The sequence below is a fragment of the Cyprinus carpio genome, chromosome B2 (genome assembly GCF_018340385.1).
Source record: "Cyprinus carpio isolate SPL01 chromosome B2, ASM1834038v1, whole genome shotgun sequence".
NCBI lineage: Eukaryota > Metazoa > Chordata > Actinopteri > Cypriniformes > Cyprinidae > Cyprinus > Cyprinus carpio.
Window position 1 is genome coordinate 19001759 of NC_056598.1, and position 19154 is coordinate 19020912.

Here is a 19154-nt window from a genome sequence, read left to right on the forward strand (position 1 = left end):
ATCTTGGGTTTCTGTCATTACTCCAGAGGGTAGGCATAAAAATGTATAAAAACGAAGAAAGAGAGACCCCTGAGCAGGCTAGACGAGTTACGGTATATGACACAGCTCAACTCTCTCCAGAGCTCTGCTTTAAACTCATTAGAAGGATATGGGTGGCAAAGGCCCACTGCTTGCAGGCATATCAAATAGCACTGCTGCACATTCATTATGAAGGTTTGCCCTATTATGAGGTAGAAAATGCAGTGCAATGACATTGTAATTAATGATTTTTTTTTCCATGCAGATTGGGTATATTACTCTGGAAGAGGTATTTCACCTTACGTACAGGGCTCTGACTTCCTGTTGCATAATAATCACACCTAGGAAGACATGCCGTAAAGTGGTTCTGTCCCTTTCTCCATATATTTTCTTTTAAGGTGAACAAGGATAGATTGACACAGTAATGAGACAGTAAATTGGTACAGTCCTGTTAGTCATGCACACATGTAATTTTCTCTGAATACGTCATAAACTGTGCAAGAGACTGTAATAAAGCGCATCGGCGGATGAAATATAAGTGCGCTGAAGTACATGCTGATGTTAAATCCATTTTAACTCTCCAGTCAGTTCGGAAAACAGAGCGAGACAACGGCTTTTACAGTAATTGGAGTCTGCAGAGAATCCATTATGGATCTGAGATGGGCAACAATGGCTGGGGTCCTGCCCACATGTCCCTTATAACACACCAGTCATCATCTGCTTCCTATATTTCAACTGGTCAGACCACTAATTGAGAGTTTTGAGGCTTGTGTGCCTTCCATGTGTTACTGTCCCTCGTATTATTCATATTATTCTTTTTTCGTTGCACAACTGAATGCTCGATCACTGTAGTAATTGAGGGATTTTGTTCTTACTTTTAAGGAAGTAAGTTCCAACAAGGAAGCCTGACCTAGATCCTTGCCAAGAGGTTATTGTCTAAAGCCCCGTTTCCACCGCAGGAACTTTCCCCAGGAACTAGGGACTTTGGGCCGGTACTCAGTGTGTTTCCACTGCAGGAACCAGAATCTAAATAAAGTTCAGGGTAAAAATTTGCCCCTCAGAAAGTCTCTGCTCGCAAGTTAGTACTTTTTCAAAGGTCCGGAAATTTCGGGGGCGGGACTTGGGCACTGAACATGCTGATTGGTTTAGTTCATGCAGCATTGTATTTCAACCACCATATAGTCATATAATTTTGTAAAAAATATTACTGTTACTGTCATAAAATGTAGTTTTAAAAGTATTTCAGGTGAGAATGTAGTTGTTTAAAACTCAAATCTCAAATTTATTTATAAAGACAGCACCTATTTGAAAATGTGCTTTGCCGATTTCGTGAGCTCCACGTGATCAGCGGGTGCTCAGTGCTCATGTTTCCCGATGAGAGCAGCCTCAACTCGGCCAGTCATTCTGACATTTGCCGCTGGCTCTGATATCTCTGTAGTGGTTAAACATAAGATATAATTCGTTTTAGGTAAATCTTACAGGTAATCTTTAGTGTTTATTCTATTAATATGTTTAAATGAAAATAAGCAATACTGTTTGATATAATATTTTGTTTCATTGTAATGTATGTATACTTTCCCTGAACTACATTTCTGCGGCTATTAATATGTTTAAATGAAAACGAAAAGATGCAGTGGTGTTTGATATCATTTCGTCTTATTGTAAATACAGTGAGGAAAATTTCTGTAGCCAAGGCGAGCTGACTGACGTTATAAAGTACGCTGCTGTTTGCAGAATTACCGAACTTGCATCGTCCCGTCCGCAGGGGTGAAGCATTTTATTATTTAGGGGGCACTTTAGGCCTACTTGTAATAGAAATGAAAGTAAAATACACAAATAACATTAACATTGCACAAATAAAGCAGTGATTAATGTCATAAAATCATGAGTCAGTTTTGTTAAAAGTCAGAAGCTATAGCTTACATGAATAAAAATCACAAACATGACACTTGTAAATTAGGTTAAATAATTTTATACCCTGTATAAAGATTTACTCATTAATGTGTAATATATTTTATTTTTTATAATCTCTGCACTGGAGAGACTTGTTGTTATTTCCAAACATTTACATTTACATTTTACATTTAGTCATTTAGCAGACGCTTTTATCCAAAGCGACTTACAAATGAGGACAACTGAAGCAATCAAAATCAACAAAAGAGCAATGATATATAAGTGCTATAACAAGTCTCAGTTAGCTTAACGCAGTACACGTAGCAAGGGCTTTTAAATAATATAATAAATAAAAATAAAACAGATAGAATAGAAAAAGAATAGAGCAAGCTAGTGTAAGAGGTCTTTTAAACATAAGGAAATATATTGGTATCGGCACCGGATATTGGCCAAAATTAGTTAAAAATATAGCATATCGTCAAAAATCCAATATTTTGCCTCTCTATTTTTTTTACTTTTTTATTATTTAATCCCACTCAGAGCTATAAGGCCTAAGGATTCTCAGACAGCAGTTTCAATTGATAAGAAAATATTTTTTCATTGTTATAAAGAGACTTTTTCATTATTCCTACTAATATTTTTATGACACTAACTATCAGATATTTAAGTTTTATTATAATATTTTGTCCTAATTTTTTCACTTTCACACAAATGCTGGTGGTTCAGTTATACCCTCATTTTGGTGAAAAACATATGGCAAAATTTTGAGTTGTAGTGTGTAGTTGACCATAAGTTCTAGTTTAATAATAGCCACAATTTTGTTACAATTTTGATTCTATTTAGAGTCAATGTGCTGCCCACACCAACAGGAACTCACCCAGGCCATGAGGTACTTCCGGACATGGCGGTAATGGCTTTGGGGTCGGCGGTGTGTGGTTGGCCTCTGGCTTGGTGCTGGGCAGAAGATGGTCAGCTGTGGCCAGGTAGCTTGCAAAGGTAGTGTTGGGCCTTCCGCTGGAGAAATTATAGTAGTAGTGGTGGGGTCCTCGTGAGCTGTTCGCTCCACGGCCATTGTTGAAACGGCTGAAGATGTCGAAGCGTTGGGTGTAGACATCGAAGTAGAGGATCATCATGATGAGGAAGTGCACCAGGCAGAGCAACAGCACAGCCTTGCAGATCCGCTCCAGGGTCCGGCCCAACATCAGCCGGCTCATGGTCAAAGCCACACGGCACGCTCCGCTACACACATCCGGTCAACGTCACCTCTCTGCACCGCTGAACCCTCCCGGACTGCAATTTACTAATATCACCTACAAAACAAAAACGAGGGGAGTTATATTAGACTCCTGAGCATTTATGATTTTACTGTTGGGGTGAGACCAAACTTCAGATGCCCATCGGACCTAAAGACCAGGCATAATTCTAAATGCAGAAAAAGCTTTAAACTGAAGCATTGTGTATTGTTAGGTTTAAATGCTCTCTATTGCAGCAGACAATTACCGTTTAACCAAACACTAATTATGTTAATTAATACGATGTCAGAGTAGCTTCCCTATAACCATGCTAATACTGCAGTAGTAGATGTGATAATAATCTGTGTGCTTGAATGTAACATAGCCTAATTCATTTATAGCATTTACATAAATTAGAAGTCCTCAACTGGTTTTGCTTAGCACCCATATTCTATAAAGGAGTGGCAATCCAACATGCTACCAAAATGTTTCAAATATACTCTACTGTTCAAAAGTTTGGGGCTAGTAAAGTTTTTTAATTAATTATATTTTTTTATTAATATAAAATAATAGATTTTTATTTATTTGTTTATTTAGCAAGGATGCATTATGTTTATCAAAAGTGAAAAAAGCTATTTTCAACACAAAATGAGCACAAAACTCAAAATGATTTCTGAAGACTGTAATAACTGTAGTAAAAAAAAAAAAAAAATCAGCTCTGACATCAGAGTGATAAATAATATTTTTAAATATATTAAAATAGAAAACAGTCAAAAAGATGCTAAACTTTTGACCTTTTGAACAAAAATGTATTTGGTGAAACATTGATATTAACAGTAATATTAATATTAAGTTCATGGTTCATGGCCAGTTTTGTCAGTTTTAATTTTGGAAAACGATATATGTTGCTATATAGTTAGCTGCATTTTATTATTTGCACTTTGATTTTTTTTTTCTTGCTGTTCACAGCTGGAAGAACCCACAAGCTTTGAAACACTGATTTTATTCATTAATCATTTATTAAGTGAACAATAGCAATCTAGAATCTTGTGAGTACATTATTTAAGTTGGACTGACACTAGGTTTACGCCACACTTTAATTACAGAATAAGACTGCTTTGTACTTAGATCCATGGCAATTATTCTTCATATGCATTTAAAAAGAGAATACAATCAACCCTGAAGATGAATGATCTTTAACATAAAATGTATTTTTCACATCATTATTTTTCTGCATAATATTGATAAAGAAAGTCTAAAGTCACTTTCACAGCCCCATTAGCCATGTGAAGAAAAAATAAATGTAAGAAAAAACTATTCAAGACAATGTAATTTACACAGCAACAGTATAACTCCAGCCTTCTCCAGGTTTCATTGGGATAAACTAGAAAACACTTAATAGCTATCCAAGTCTTGCTGTGAGCAATTACAATATTGATGGGATTTTCCAATCAACCCTAAGAGGCCAAAAGCAAGGAAGTTTACGAATCAACAGCCTGAAGTCAGAGACATGCGGCTAATTTCTCCCTCTCACTCTCTCCTGGCGTGATCACTGGATGAAACTGGATGGGAAAGCCTCTTGATTTCACACATGCCCAGCTGTTAAAAGCTCCCCCACGGCAGTTCAGATAGGGGGCTCACATCAGCAGCTTGTAAGCGCTAATGCACAGGCTGACCATGTGGGGGAGAAAGTATAGGATATTGGGATTTCTCAACACCTGCAGAGTCTGGGCCCGTAACTACACCTCGCCTGCACCCTCGTCCACTGCCCACCATAACATGTGCCTCCTCTGCAACACCCATCATCAGCACTAGGGAGAAAAAAAAACACTCTTTGACACAATTCACACGGCTCAGCCTGGTTTGAGCTCCTTTAGGGAATCGCTCAACACTCACCAACCCCCATAATGAATCACACCGGCAGTAACAGACACAGGAACAAGCCAAAAATACTGCTACTGAGAGGTGGGAGAAGAGGTAAGATACAAAAAAAGAATAGAAGATGACTGGTGTGTGTGTGTGTGACCCTGTATAGACCGCATGCAACTGACACATTCAAGGCCCAGAAGGGTAGTAAAAGCGTTAAAATCGTCCATGTAACATCAGTGGTTCAATCATAATTTTATGAAGCTACGAGAATACTTTTTGCGTGCTAAAGAAAACAAAAATAAAGATTTTATTCAACATTTTTTTTCTCTTCTCTGTTAGTCACCGCAGTGGTGTCCATTGGTGTCCAGGCAGGGTCAGAAAGGTTATTTGATGAATAGAATGTTCAAAGAAACAGTATTTATTTGAAATACATAGATTTTTTGTAACATTGCAATTAACATTTTGATTGATTTAATGTGTAATGTTGGTACTTTTCCACCTGTACTCTTGCACTATAAAAAGAAATGTCAAATCAGGTAATGCATGAATACAATTTAACAATGACAAAATAACTTTTGTGGTAGGCCTGTATATAGAACTTACACTTAAAAAGAGCCACTTAGCTCATAATTCTGTTCTTTTTTTTTGTCTTTTCACCTCCTGTGGCCTTATGGAACAGAAAGTGTTCAGTAGTTGCACACTCACATCAGTACATCATTCAGTTATTGTTCGCCTGCTTTAACAAGAGACCTGAAATCAGTCTCTCAGCCTCACTCACAGTTCCCTCTAATTATCACATTTCCTGTGATCATTCAGGTTAACGTCCAAGGAAAGCCAACGGAGGCTGCAAATTCTGCAGTGTGTATCTTGCTCTGGAGCTGGAGCTGTGGGTGGATGTTTCAGCACAGTAATGGTCCTTAATATAGGACATCAATATAACACTAACTCAATAAGACTGAGGTCACTCTAAGTTGCTACTCCATTTAAATATGGTCTTCTCTCAAAATCACATTTGCAAACTCCTTGCCTTTGCTTTTGCTGTCATCAGTTACTTCTTAAACTTTACTCTCTTCTATGAACTAGAAGTTTGTCTCAAAGAATATATTGTATGCTGAAGTCCCAGTACCAAAGCTTCTAAAATATTCATCACAGCTCCAAAGGCCTTGTAGAAGAAGACCCCCTTGGCAAAATTTTGAGCAAAAAGACTTTCTCCAAAGTTCTTACCACACATCATTTCCTTAGCTTCACTTCTTAGCCATCTGAAAGTACAAAGCTTTTTATTAAAGCACTTTATAGCTAAATTTCAACAGTCATTTTGGGAATAAAGCAATATAGAATGACAATAAAATTAATTAATAAGGCAATATCAAACCAGCTACTCTTTTCAAATGCTATCTAATCAATTCTTCAATTAATGGAAAACTTCCAAATGCCCTAGAATAAGTTCCACAGGACTGTGCTCATTCATTTAGTATATCCACTTCACTGTAATATCATTCATACTCTCAAAGACAGACTTACTATGCATGCACTGGTTCTCAAAGCATCTGTTGAAAACGCCAATGTTAATGAGGTTACATTTTTTGAACACTCCAGAAGTTAGCAATTTGGTCTCAAAAAAGTCAGGATCAATAACAAGCCAAGCCCCTGAATCACATAGTTTCCCACATTAGAAAAACTTAATAAACTAAAAGCTTGACACTATAGCGCAAACCCAAGCAGCTCAGGCTGACCCATAACAAAATTAGCCAGAAATAGAGGCTAATGAATATTTTACATCCCAACTATTCCATAAACTAATGGGAAAAAATGCAAGGTTTTAAATCGACACAAAAAAGAATTCATCAAATAAACTGGCAACAAAACATGTACAGCTTCTATATGGTTAATTTTTTATAACCAACAAACCGAACAGTGGCACTTTCTTGGTTTGCATTATTAATGCTGGCCTTCAACCTAACATTCACTAAATAATCAAATGTAAACTAAACAGTAAAAAGGAGAGATTTAAGTTTTTGCAGTACATGCCTATACAAAATTTATTTTAAATTGAACCGTGTTATATAGCAAGCTTGCTGAGCTATATTATAATGATCTATGCTTAAATGACAGTCAAAATATATTACAGAGCCTTTTTTTATTATTTTTTTACTACATTATGATACAATGGCAAATATAGAGTACCTTTCAATTTGTGATCAGTAAGATAAAAAACAAAAAACAAAAGATGCATTAAATCAAAAGTGACAGCAAGAACATTTATAATATAAAAAAAGATTTATTTTTTAAATAAATGTTATTTTAAACTTTCTATTCATCAAAGAATCCTGGTATACACAAAAATATTAATCACCACAACTGTTTTCAATAGTGATAATAATAAGAAATGTTTCTCGAGCAACAAAGCAGCATATTAGAATGACTGTTGAATGTTCATATGACACTGTAGACTGGAGTAATGTATGCTGAAATGTCAGAATTGAATATATTTTTAAATATATTAAAATAGAAAACCAACCCCAAATGTTTGAGTGTGTCATTTTGCACCATAGTCTAGTTTTCATAAACAGTTTCATGGGAGCAGAAGGATAGCTTGTAGGCCACCAATTAAACACTGAATAGTCATTCAAGGCTGCTATTCATGATTTGAAGAAAAATAATTGTGTGGGAATTGTACCGTGTCCTTCCTGAAGTGACAAAGCAACAGCTAGAATGGAAAAAGAAACAGGTGAAGCGCAGCATGAGTGACTCAATAAAGAAACATCTGGTGGAGTGGGAGGGTTATCTTGCGCTTCAGAGAGCACATCTGCATCAGGAAATGACAGATCCAGCCATCTCCCACAGCCTAAAGCACTTTCCAACAATATATTAATCACTCTCTCATGCTCTCTTTCGCACACAGCTGTAACTTCCATGTGATTGTGACATTAAAATGGACAGACCGCAGAGTTCTGGAAGATTTAGGTGGGCAGCCTCTCCAGTTTCTCAATAATTCAAAATGACATTAATGGTTGCGGTTCACAAAAGACTCATCAGTCATCTGTTTACATACTGCCTAGCTAGATGGAGGCATAAATGTGAGATTTAATGGCTCGGGAACCACAGATTCTGGTTCTGGTCAGACGACAGATTGTCTTGAGAGCTATAATTGATTAACACTAATGTGCCATAATGCATTTGGGTGATTCTTCAGTTGAGATCTCTTTGAAACCTTGACAAATGAAACATCATATGTCTTGGAATAAAAACATGATATTGTGTTTGTGATGGTAATGACATTTTTGGAGAAATAAGCCTTGAACAAGTTAACTAGCAGTTCTAAAATAATAACAGATATCCAATGAAATAAAAAAAAAAAAACATACAAAGTTACTTTTCTGATCCTCATGTGCTCCCCTGTTGCTTCTAATTTTCATTATAACCAAATACATTTTTTTTTTGCAAAAATGTAAATTGGTCTCTGAAATGCTGGATGTGATGCCAATTCAAATATTTTTTTCTTAGAGAAAGTGCAAACTAGTTTCTTAATTTAAATACCTTTTATAAACAAAATATGAAAGGAAATCTAAAAAATACGAGCCCCAAAAATCTGGAAAATTTTACCTTCCTCCACTATTGCTGGTAGACATTTTTAATACTAAAAACGTACAAAAAACATTTAATTAAAGAGACAAAAACAACTTAAAGCTGGGCAGAATATTTTTCAACAATTTCCTTTTTAAAATCAACCTAAGACACAGTAAAGGTTTCTTAATTAAAGACTAACCCATTTACAATCAAAAACTTTCAAACAACATTTTTTTTAGCATTTATAACAATGCAAAAATATAAAATAAAATAATAATAAACTGGGCCCAACCCAACAAGCTGTGCCTTTATTTACTGGAAACATTTTCCATTTTGGTCTCCATCCAAGATTAAAAAGCCCTATAGCCACCCTCCTGCTCTCATTCAAAATACAGTAGATGAAAACACAATTCACCTCGGAGCTCTTCTCATCCTCATGATGGAAAAACTCACGCTCTCTTATCAGGCTCATTTTCAAACAACATGCTAAGACTTGACATGAGGGGATTCAACCCATCCAGCTCCTCCTAAGAGAAATTAATTAGGCCTAGAGACGCCAATCAGGCCCTGACTTTGATGTTTAAAAGCAAGAGCATGTTTAATAGGGTGGCAGCACCAAGTGAGACACTAAACAGACAGGAAACTTCATCATACATGTGTGAGGGACTGCGACTGTCAGCAGCACTATGATCAGTATAAATCATCAGCTCCGTATGAAGGGCAAAATGACTGAAAAGGGTTTCCTCCAATGCTTTACTTCTGGAAAACTACCCAAATTATAAACGCAAAGAAATAAGTAATGGGTAGGGTTACTGGAGCATATTTTATCTGAAAATAGAGAACTACAATCATGCACATTTTGCCTTTTACAATAATTCTGAAATGATCTTCCATTAAGAGAACTGCCACCACACAACATTATATTTATTGGGGCTGTCAAGACGAGAACTGTGGGTTAAAGGCACAATATGTAAGATTTTTTTTATTAAAATATCCAAAACCCACTAGAACAGTGTTATATATTTTGCTGACTTGTGTACTTACATTATCCCAAATGTTTCAAAGAATGTTTAAATCCAGAGAAATAAGCAATTTTAACTAGTGACACGGACCGTGTCCATAGTGTCATTGTATCGCCTGCCGATGACATCACACACCCTTGATTAGCATAATAAAAACACCGCTGCTTTCGAGCCATGTGTCGCGCTCGTTCAGCGACCTCGTTTCGCTTTGATGGCTTTCAGCCTCACCCTGCTTCATTCTACTACGTTAATAAATCATTAGCTCATCCATGAACATGATTTCTGCCCGAGTCCCGTCGGATTGCATCGGCTGTGGGGATGAAGACGACAACTCCCATGATTACACATTCAGTCACGGGGTCATCAAACTACGCTACCTGGTCTTTGTTTATTTTGAACATGTGCCCCATAGCAGTGAAAAATTACATATTGTGCCTTTAAATTTAAGTTGAGTGGCATTATTTGTAAATTGATTTAGACTTAAGTAGATGACTCAAGACAGATCATTTCTTCACAGAGTGAAATTTGAGCTCAAAACCCAGTGACTTAATAACAGAAAACATTTATGGACTGTCACTTAAAAAAATGCTAATTTCATACAATATCTACTATGTGCAAAGTTCACGAATTAATTGCCTACAAGCAAAATTAAACCAATTTGAAAGAAAGATGACTATATTGAAAACAGTATTTACTGGCACCCCATCAAACATCTATTGTCAATTAGCTATAAATTCTACAAATGAATTGACATGGACACCATAAATGTGTGAATATTCAAACAATATATATTTGTAAGGAATGGCAATCACTCATTTTCTCTTAAAACTGGCATACATACTTTTAGAGTCTTAAATTTACTCTGAGGCCAGCAACAAGCCAAGCAATATCTCACACCAAAGAGTGTGAAACTTATCAAACTTGAAGGCATGTATGAACTAGTGAGGTGTGAATATAACTAATTTATAGTTGTTTTCTGCTGAAAATCTCTATCGCTTTGCTCCAAAACCTATAGCTGCCAGATATTGGCAGATCATTTTATAAAGATCCATATAATTTACAATTTGCATGTTCAGCATATTTTTATGCATATTTCAGAATAATATAGAAACCTGTTTTTTTTTTAACTAATAAACAAAATTTTGTCAGACCACAAGAAAGTAAACCAACTGAATTTTAAAGGGTTAGTTCACCCTAACATAAAAATTCTGTCATTAATTCCTTACCCTCATATCGTTCCAAACCCACGGGACCTACAGCAGCTAAGACTAGACCCAAGACCTAAGACTACTGTAACAATGTCCTTACTGTCTTTCTGAGCCTTGAACGGTCAGAAAGCTCTAGGATTTCATCTTATACTAAGGGCTCATACATTTCTATTGAGAATTTCGAAATAAACATCAAAACATGTTTCTACCCTCTCTGTGTTGAAATTGGTACATTCAAAGCATTGTTGCTCTATTAAAGTTGACATGCTACAAGAATGGTATTTGATTTCAATTAGGGTGCAGACTGTTTGCATGCAACATACTATGGTGTGACATTACACCAGGAGTATAATATGATACAGTATTTGGCATGTCACACCATAAACAAATACAATCAGTCTTATTTTTAAAGGGGTCATATGATGCGATTCCAAATTTTCCTTTCTCTTTGGAGTGTTACAAGCTCTTGGTGAATAAAGAAGATCTGTGAAGTTGCAAAGACTAAAGTCTCAAATCCAAAGAGTTATTCTTTATAAAAGTTGAGACTCGTCCATGCTCCCCTGAAACGCCTCGTTCTAACACGCCCCCACATCTCTACGTCACTATGTGGGAAGATTTGCATAATGCCGCCCAGATGTTCACGCAAAGAAAGGCAGCGTTCCTTTTATTCTCGTTGTAGTATTGTTGTTGCCGCCGCCACCATGTCGTATAGACGTTGTGTGTTTCACTGTGAAAGCGAAACTACTTTGTTTGGCCTTCCAAAAGAGGACGATATCCGCTTCGTCATGCCTGGGGCTGATCCGTGCTGGTCGCTGAGGAAATACATCAACTTTGCACTGTGGATCGCTGAATCGGCTTTCACTGTGGACGAAGCAGCGTCCAGCCCGGGGTCGTCACATGTGGTTGCTGCAAGACCAAGGTACGCTCCTTCGTAGAAGCCGCCCGCCTCTGCTCACTCAAGCCGGCCGCGGCTCACTCAAGGCCATGGTGTGTGACGCTGTTTCGTTGAGAAAGCGAAACTACTTTGTTTTTGCCTTCCAAAAGAAAACACGACTAGAAATCATGTTTATATCATGTTTATAATTGGTTTTATGTTTTTGTCTCATCACTCCAGCTGGACAAGGCATCACAATATGTTAAGAGGCGTAACATTTCAGTCACACGCTTGAGGCATTCGGCCAATCACAACGTGCTGGATAGCTGGCCAATCACAGCACACCTCGCTTTTCAGAGAGATAAGCCTTGTGAAAATCGACGCATTTCAGAAGGTGGAGCATAGAGGAGAAATAATAATGTACAGTATGTGGAAAATAATGTGTTTTTTTTTTTTGACATTAAAGTGCATAAACACATTTCATTACACCAAATACACAAAATAATGTTCTTTTTAGCAGCATCATATGACCCCTTTAATTATAACCTGCATTATACTGCCATTTTTTAATTATAATTATTTATATTTATTTATTTATTTAATTTTCTTTTTTTTTTTTTGCTTAAGGCCAAAAAATTTTCACTTTCACAAACTAGTAACAAAAAAAAAGGGATTGCATCCACTCACCCACTTCCCAGCACTGCCACATGAGTGTGAGGTAGAGGGGTCAGTGGCATGACATGTCATACCTGTGCAGGACTAAAGAGTTGATAAACACTCATGGCAGCAGGTGAAGAGAGTCGAGCTGAGAGTCACTGGCCTCTGGCTATCATTTCATTACTCTGAATCCCAGCCTCCCAGTGGACATGACATCACTCACCTCACACTGGCACACATCCCTAAACCTGTGCTCTGGAGCTCCGCCAACAACATATGCTACATGCCACTGCATAAAATACTTACACTTCTGTTAAAGGTGGGGTATATATTTTTTCAAAAATGCTTTAGAAAACTGAGTCGGTCCGAGTACCAAAACAAACTTGTAGCCAATCAGCAGTAAGGGGCGTGTCTACTCATGATGTGGAGGAGAGAGAGCGCTCAGTGCACAGGATGGACATTAGCCGAGCTGAGCTAAGACAGAAAGATAGAGATGGCGGATAAAAAACAAAAGAGGAAAACGTCTGCGGAAGAAGGTGAGTAACATTGGTTTTGCTTTGTTTCACAGAACTAATATATGCTGGCTTTTGCTTGAATATGCTTGTGTGTCATGTTCGCTTGTTTGTTAATATTGGTTTTTATTGTTGCTCCCTTCAGCTATGATAAAGACACATTTATTTCAACACCCTATAAGCCTGGAGCGTCTAAACCTCCTCCACTGTCTGTTTCAAGTGTCAGCTCCCAAAGTATGTCTGAAAAGTAAGATAATATGTTTAATACAGCAGATAATAATACAGCAGATTCCGCCATAATTGTGCCTAGGTTGCGTACGCATGTGTGGGGCGGAGCTATCAAAATAGGGGCGAGACCCTTTTGGGGTAGGGATGTGTTTGTTTTAGTGATTTGAAATATCAACATTGGTTCCCAGAAATCACTTACCCCACCTTTAATGTAAAGAGCGTTTCATCCTGTTCAAATCTGGAGAGGTGTTAAAAACAGAGGAGGTCGCTTTTTACGACTTTTAATTTGACTCGTAAAATCTTAATGAATCAGACTAAGATATTGATATTCGCTATAGGAATAAATGGATTTGGGACATAAAGACCTTCGTTAATCAAGGTTATTGGCATGTTGCCACTCCTATGAGTTGAACATTGCACCGTATTGACAAGTAATATTGTCTAATAGCCTAAAGTGTTCTCCATTCTGCCAATATTTTGTGATGTACATTTACAGTTATGTTATTAATTGTTTCATTTAAAAATGTTTGCTTGTATCTAGAATAGTTGTTACACAGATATATTAATTTGAGCATCTGATCAACTCAACACATGGTTCAACCAATGGTGTGAGTTTGGGGGCGGGACTATCTGTTCCACTGACCAATGACAGACAGGAATGAGTGCTTAGGAAAAATAACTACACTTTCCAAACAAAACACTGCCTGCTTTACATTACTAGTCTTTTTAACTACACTAGAGGAAAAAATACACAACAATGCATCGTTCACAGGTACTACTAAAACACAAAAACTAAAATCAGTGAGTAACTCTAAATCAATTTTCTTTCAAAAGAAACATAATACAGGCATAAGTTGTTTTGCATAAGCTTCAAACAGCTTTGGCAATACTCTAGTTAAAGCTGTCAAGCTCAAATTGGGTTACAAAGTCAGACTCAGCAGAACATCCCAGAAGAAAACCCCACCCACTAATCGCTAAAGATTCAAATGAGCTTAATTAGATGCTTCATATTGAGTGGGAGGCAGCTAAGAGCCCACATATTGAAAATATCCACCTAAAATTCCTTAACCTAAGACGATTTTTCCACATTAAAAGTGTGCTTTTCTGCCTGCAGGCTTCCATCCTCCTCTGGCTGGAAATCTGTGGCCAGCACCTGTTCAGTGGGATGCAAACGTGACATCAATTTCAGATTATACTGAATGGCACTCTGCTTGAAGACCCACTCAGCTACGCTTTCAATCTCACCACGAGTGTAGCCTACACTTTTCAAAACACATTCAACTCACTCCTGTGATGTAAACATCACTTACAAGATCCTGTGTTGTGTTGTGTTACCCTCTCTACAATAGCTTGACTATGCGAGAAAATGAGAGGTCTGAAAACTACAGTGTAAAAATGGAAATAATATGATACTAATATTAATCATTAATACTGTACTTAAAACCATGTAATATTTAATCACTGCAGTTTAACAAAATTAAAGAAACATTCCATGCTCAAAACAAGCTAAGTTAATTGCTACAAAAAATATGTTCAATCTGTGCCTCCTTGTCCTTGAAAACAACAACAAACCAAATCAAATATTGGGTTACAGTGAGGAACTTGTAATGGAAGTAATTGGAGCCAATCCATAAACATAAAAATACTCACTTTATAGCTGAAATAATACACAAGAATGAATCTAAGAGCTTCACATCATTTTTGTTTGTATTATAGTATTTATCAATATTGTATTTTTTTCGTATTTCTAGTGTTCATTTAAATTTTAGTTTGCGTTTTAGTATTTTTGTTATGTTTTTAATGTTTTATAAGTATTTTAATATTTCTATTTAGCTTTAATTTATTTTTATTTTAGTTTTAGTTGTATTTCAACTTTTAATGTCAGCCTTTATGTCAGTTTCAAATGCAAAATTTCAAATGTCCATTTTAGCTAAGTTTTATTTATATATATATATATATATATATATAGATATATATATATATATATATATATATATATATATATATATATATATATATATATATTACTAGTTTTAGTTTAACAGTAACAATGCCACTTCACATTTCTGCTTTCAAATCCTCCAAAAACCATAACCTTAAGAAAATGTGAGTGGGGTCAATACAAGCTCAACTTGTATTGAACGTGGAATATTCCTGTAAGGCTAACTCAAGCTTGACATAGTTTCAGCTGCCTTACATGAACACTAAACAGTTACATAATCGAGTCCTTTCAGGCTTTGAAATGTATCTAATTCGGAATATCACAAAGGTAAGTCATCGCACCGACGTGTGAATCCGAGCGGCTAATTATGAGACAGCATTGTCTCTACACACAGTCTATATCACAGCACACAAACAAGCAGAAGGAAGTCGTGGGTGGCTGCGCTCCAGCTCTGTTAGCTTGTAAGCTCCACAGACCGCGGCCACAGCTTTTGCCTGCCTCAAGTCCAGCTGCTCACTCTACTCCGAGCCAAGAGACAAATTAAACCGCCACAGCTGAAGCCTTCGTTTGGACGGACCTCTAAGTTGGCATCTGGATAGACTTAGACATGATTATCCCCATTCACCTAAATACCCTTGCAACTCCCTAAGAAATAAACTACAAACACATTCTGTACTTCCGGGCGCAACTAGACTTGGTCTGATATCGTTAATGATTTGTTATTTTCATGCTCATGAGTGCAGAAAAATTAACTTGAACTTTGAGAGAATCAGACAAAGCCAGTGTTCAAAACAAAGCAGTCCAACTCATGCCACCTTTGTGTCACGGGGTCTTACTGTTCCCATGACAACAAATCCCAACACCCAATGATTTCTCATCTGTATGACCAGTGATCCGGTGTCTAAATTTGCACTGTTCAATAAAACACAATATACATTTGCCCCTAATTTCCAATCAAAACCATTCCCATCGAGTAAGAAAAGGAATCGCGGCAGCCTCAAAAGGTCATTTATCTCTGGTGGATGGAGATAGATTAGCCAAACAGAGCAGCTCCTGTTTAAAACAAACTGTAAAATGGACCAGCGGACAATCTGCCCTTGGGCTCTTGGGTATGGCGCTGTAGAAAGAGAGCTTGAAAAGCAGATTGTGTGGGTGAATGAGAGGAACAGACACAGATGCTGATAGAAAGTCATTTAGAGGATCCACTGAGAACTAATGGAGCACATATAAGACAGCAAAAGTGATTGACTGCAAATGAGTCGAGCTGAAACAACAAACTGCCACCTTAACTTTCCATCCTGTCAGTGATATGCGTATATTTATGTTCACCATCATAACACTGTTAAAGTAGTTTAAAACAACTGGAATAGCCTTTAAACTGAATCAGAATCATTGGAAATGATGCTAGTCTACTTAAAAAAAACATACATTTTATTTATTTGAAATTTATTTTAAAAATTAGAAGCAAAACCTATTAAAACGGATTCAAAAGATTCGATCCTTACAGACAAGTGTGTGTTATTGTTAGGGTTTGTGAATGTAACATCCAAGATGGAAAATATATCAAGGAGAAACAGACCCGATAAAGGATTCTGAAGGGTTAAAGAAAGAAAAATGGTTAATTTACAAGTGAAACAAACAATCCTAAAACCCCTTAAAACATAAAAAAAAAAAAAAAAAAAACATAAAAAAAAGAGGTTTTGGGAAAGTGCCTCAATGCCATATACTGTATGAGCTTACAATAAACAAATCTGATATTTATTTAAGAATGGACTGTATTACAATAAGTGCAATTAACAAGATATACTCCAATCACAGATTAAATAAATAGGGAGAACAGCTGCATGTTAATTGGACCCCATAAACAGCAGTTGCCATGAGACTAATGTGCCATGATGTGCTCTCATCAATAATTTACTCATCAAAAGGTTAATAGGAAATATTATGTGCCAAACTTTTGTAAATATTCAACAAATTTCTAGTTATTCCAGCCTTGATTCATAAACCACCTCTAGAAAGATTACCACACAATATTCAATAACACTTCCCATTAAGTCTGCAAACATGATGGATTCAAAAATTTTCATAAAAATAGTAACCAATGATAAAAGATTTTAAAATGTATCTATTCGTGCTTAAGAAAGTGTATAGACATGCAATATGGCTTTAATCATGTTTGAAGTCACTCTTGCGATGTGTAAATAGGTGTTATAATGTTGTTTGTTAATAATAAGAGTAAGCGATTAAAAGATGCATCTCGGCCACAAAGTCACACATGTCCTGCCAGCTCCCTATCTGGAGACACTGAGCAAGATGCTGTCCATGGATGCTGTGGGTCCCATTACACAGCATCATCATCCCAATACTCGAGTCTGCTGGGAGGAGCTGAGATGTGCATGTCGATGAAAATAAAGCCTATTTTGTGGTATTGCGATCTGGCCAAGAGTTGAGATTGTATTGGAAGCATCTCTAGTATGTGGAATATCTCTGCGCCTTGATCAAGATGGCAGGCAATAAAGATAGCATCCGATATAAGAGAAAAACAACAAAGAGCATCGTTCAAAGGAAGTCATGCAAAGATGAGAAAAACAAAATGTGTCAAATCTGCAAACCCTGAACGCAAACATGCCATTTCTTACCTTGATCCTTTGCAAGCTAGGGAGCTCCTCTATAAGGGATTCATCTTTGTTGTGTTCACTTCAGCTGACTGTCTATCTCGGAAGAACTGTAAATGTGTCATCTGTGTGAAATACAGTTAGTTGTTTCATAATATCCATATAGAACGAGGGAGTTAACGTTACTTGCCGGATAGGGTTATTTCTTTCTGCCGACAACGCCGATTAATTCATTTTTCTGAAAGAAATGCACACTGATGAAAGGATTATGCCATATCGCAGGAATATTATATATCTCCATGTTGTTGAGAGCCCTTGACAGCAGCGTACACTCCAGTGATGATACTAAATATTTTGCCGTGTATTTTCATCTGTCCGTTCTGTGCTTTTTGGCGAGGAGAGATGATGGGTGTGCGAATAAAGGCATAGGGAGGCAGGTTTTCTTTAGTACGGAGACTCGGAAGGCTCAAATGGAGGTTCGCTTATTCGCCGCAGGAGGGCGCAGTTTATGTCGCCTCGATGTTTTGCTATACAAGCATGTACTGTTTTGTTTTGGTATTTCTGGTTTTAAATATCATTTAAATATCAGCTCTTTTCCAATTATTATACAATTTGAGTTTCACACGAGCAGGATCGAGCGCGAGAGAAACAAACATCCATCGTGGTCCATTCTTTTTGGTCAAATGTTTGTTCACTGCAGTTCAGTCATCAATTAAATGCACGTTACTGCTGTCACGAATGGCAGGAGACGCTCAGTGTAGATTCATGTTTCTTAAAGGGTAACCTTATTTAAGATTTTTTAAATTTTCTATATAAATATATAGCATCAAGCAGCTGCCGTGACAAGCGATGCACCTGCTAAACAAGCGATGCTTGAAAGCCATGCCACAGTGTCGCGTCCTTTGGCGCCATCTGGTGGATGTTTAAAGCTGTCGCCTGATCGCTGACGCTTGTAACATACTGCGTTTAATAAATGAATATCCTTCAGCAAAATAATGCACATCGTTGTCTACATTAGCAGTTTCCCTTGTATAATATGGATTTTTTTTCAGCTTTATTTAGATTTGCTTTAAACAACAAAAACAAACCATTATTATTGTTTTTTTAAAATTGATTTAAAAATTCTGTAAATGTAAACGTGACAATTTGCCTCATGATTTTGATAACAAATACTGTTTCCTGTTATGTTCCAGAATAAGAGGACATATTTTACCCACTTTCCTGCAAAACCGAAAATGAGTAAATAAATACATAAAGATTATGTGAATAATAAATGTACACTGCAGAAAACAAAATACATAATCAAATTGAGAATTTCTTTTTCTTTCAATTTATTAATTTACATTATGCAAGTTTCTTCTTTTTTTATTTACATGGCCTATTTATTCAGTTATTTTAAAGAAATTGTTTTGTTAATTAAAAGAAACACAAGATTACCCAACACAACTAATGTCCCATGACCATAAAATTATTTTCCTGAATAGAGTGAATATTGAATGCATAAACCAGTTATCATT

General features: G+C 36.6%; 1 protein-coding gene across 2 annotated transcripts in view; it reads right to left on the reverse strand.

The window, feature by feature from the left end:
* The window catches only part of b4galt2 (UDP-Gal:betaGlcNAc beta 1,4- galactosyltransferase, polypeptide 2), a 99511-nt gene extending 81382 nt beyond the window's left edge, over positions 1–18129 (reverse strand). Inside the window, exons 1-2 of one of the 2 annotated variants that reach the window (XM_042718532.1) lie at positions 17662–18129; positions 2789–3221 (exon numbers count right to left, since the gene is read on the reverse strand). In XM_042718532.1, coding sequence (XP_042574466.1) covers positions 2789–3125 — 337 coding nt within the window. In that variant the 5' untranslated portion in view covers positions 3126–3221; positions 17662–18129. The remainder of the gene's footprint in view (positions 1–2788; positions 3222–17661) is intronic. The other variant, XM_042718531.1, reaches the window with a different exon arrangement.
* Between the last annotated feature and the right edge of the window lie 1025 nt (positions 18130–19154).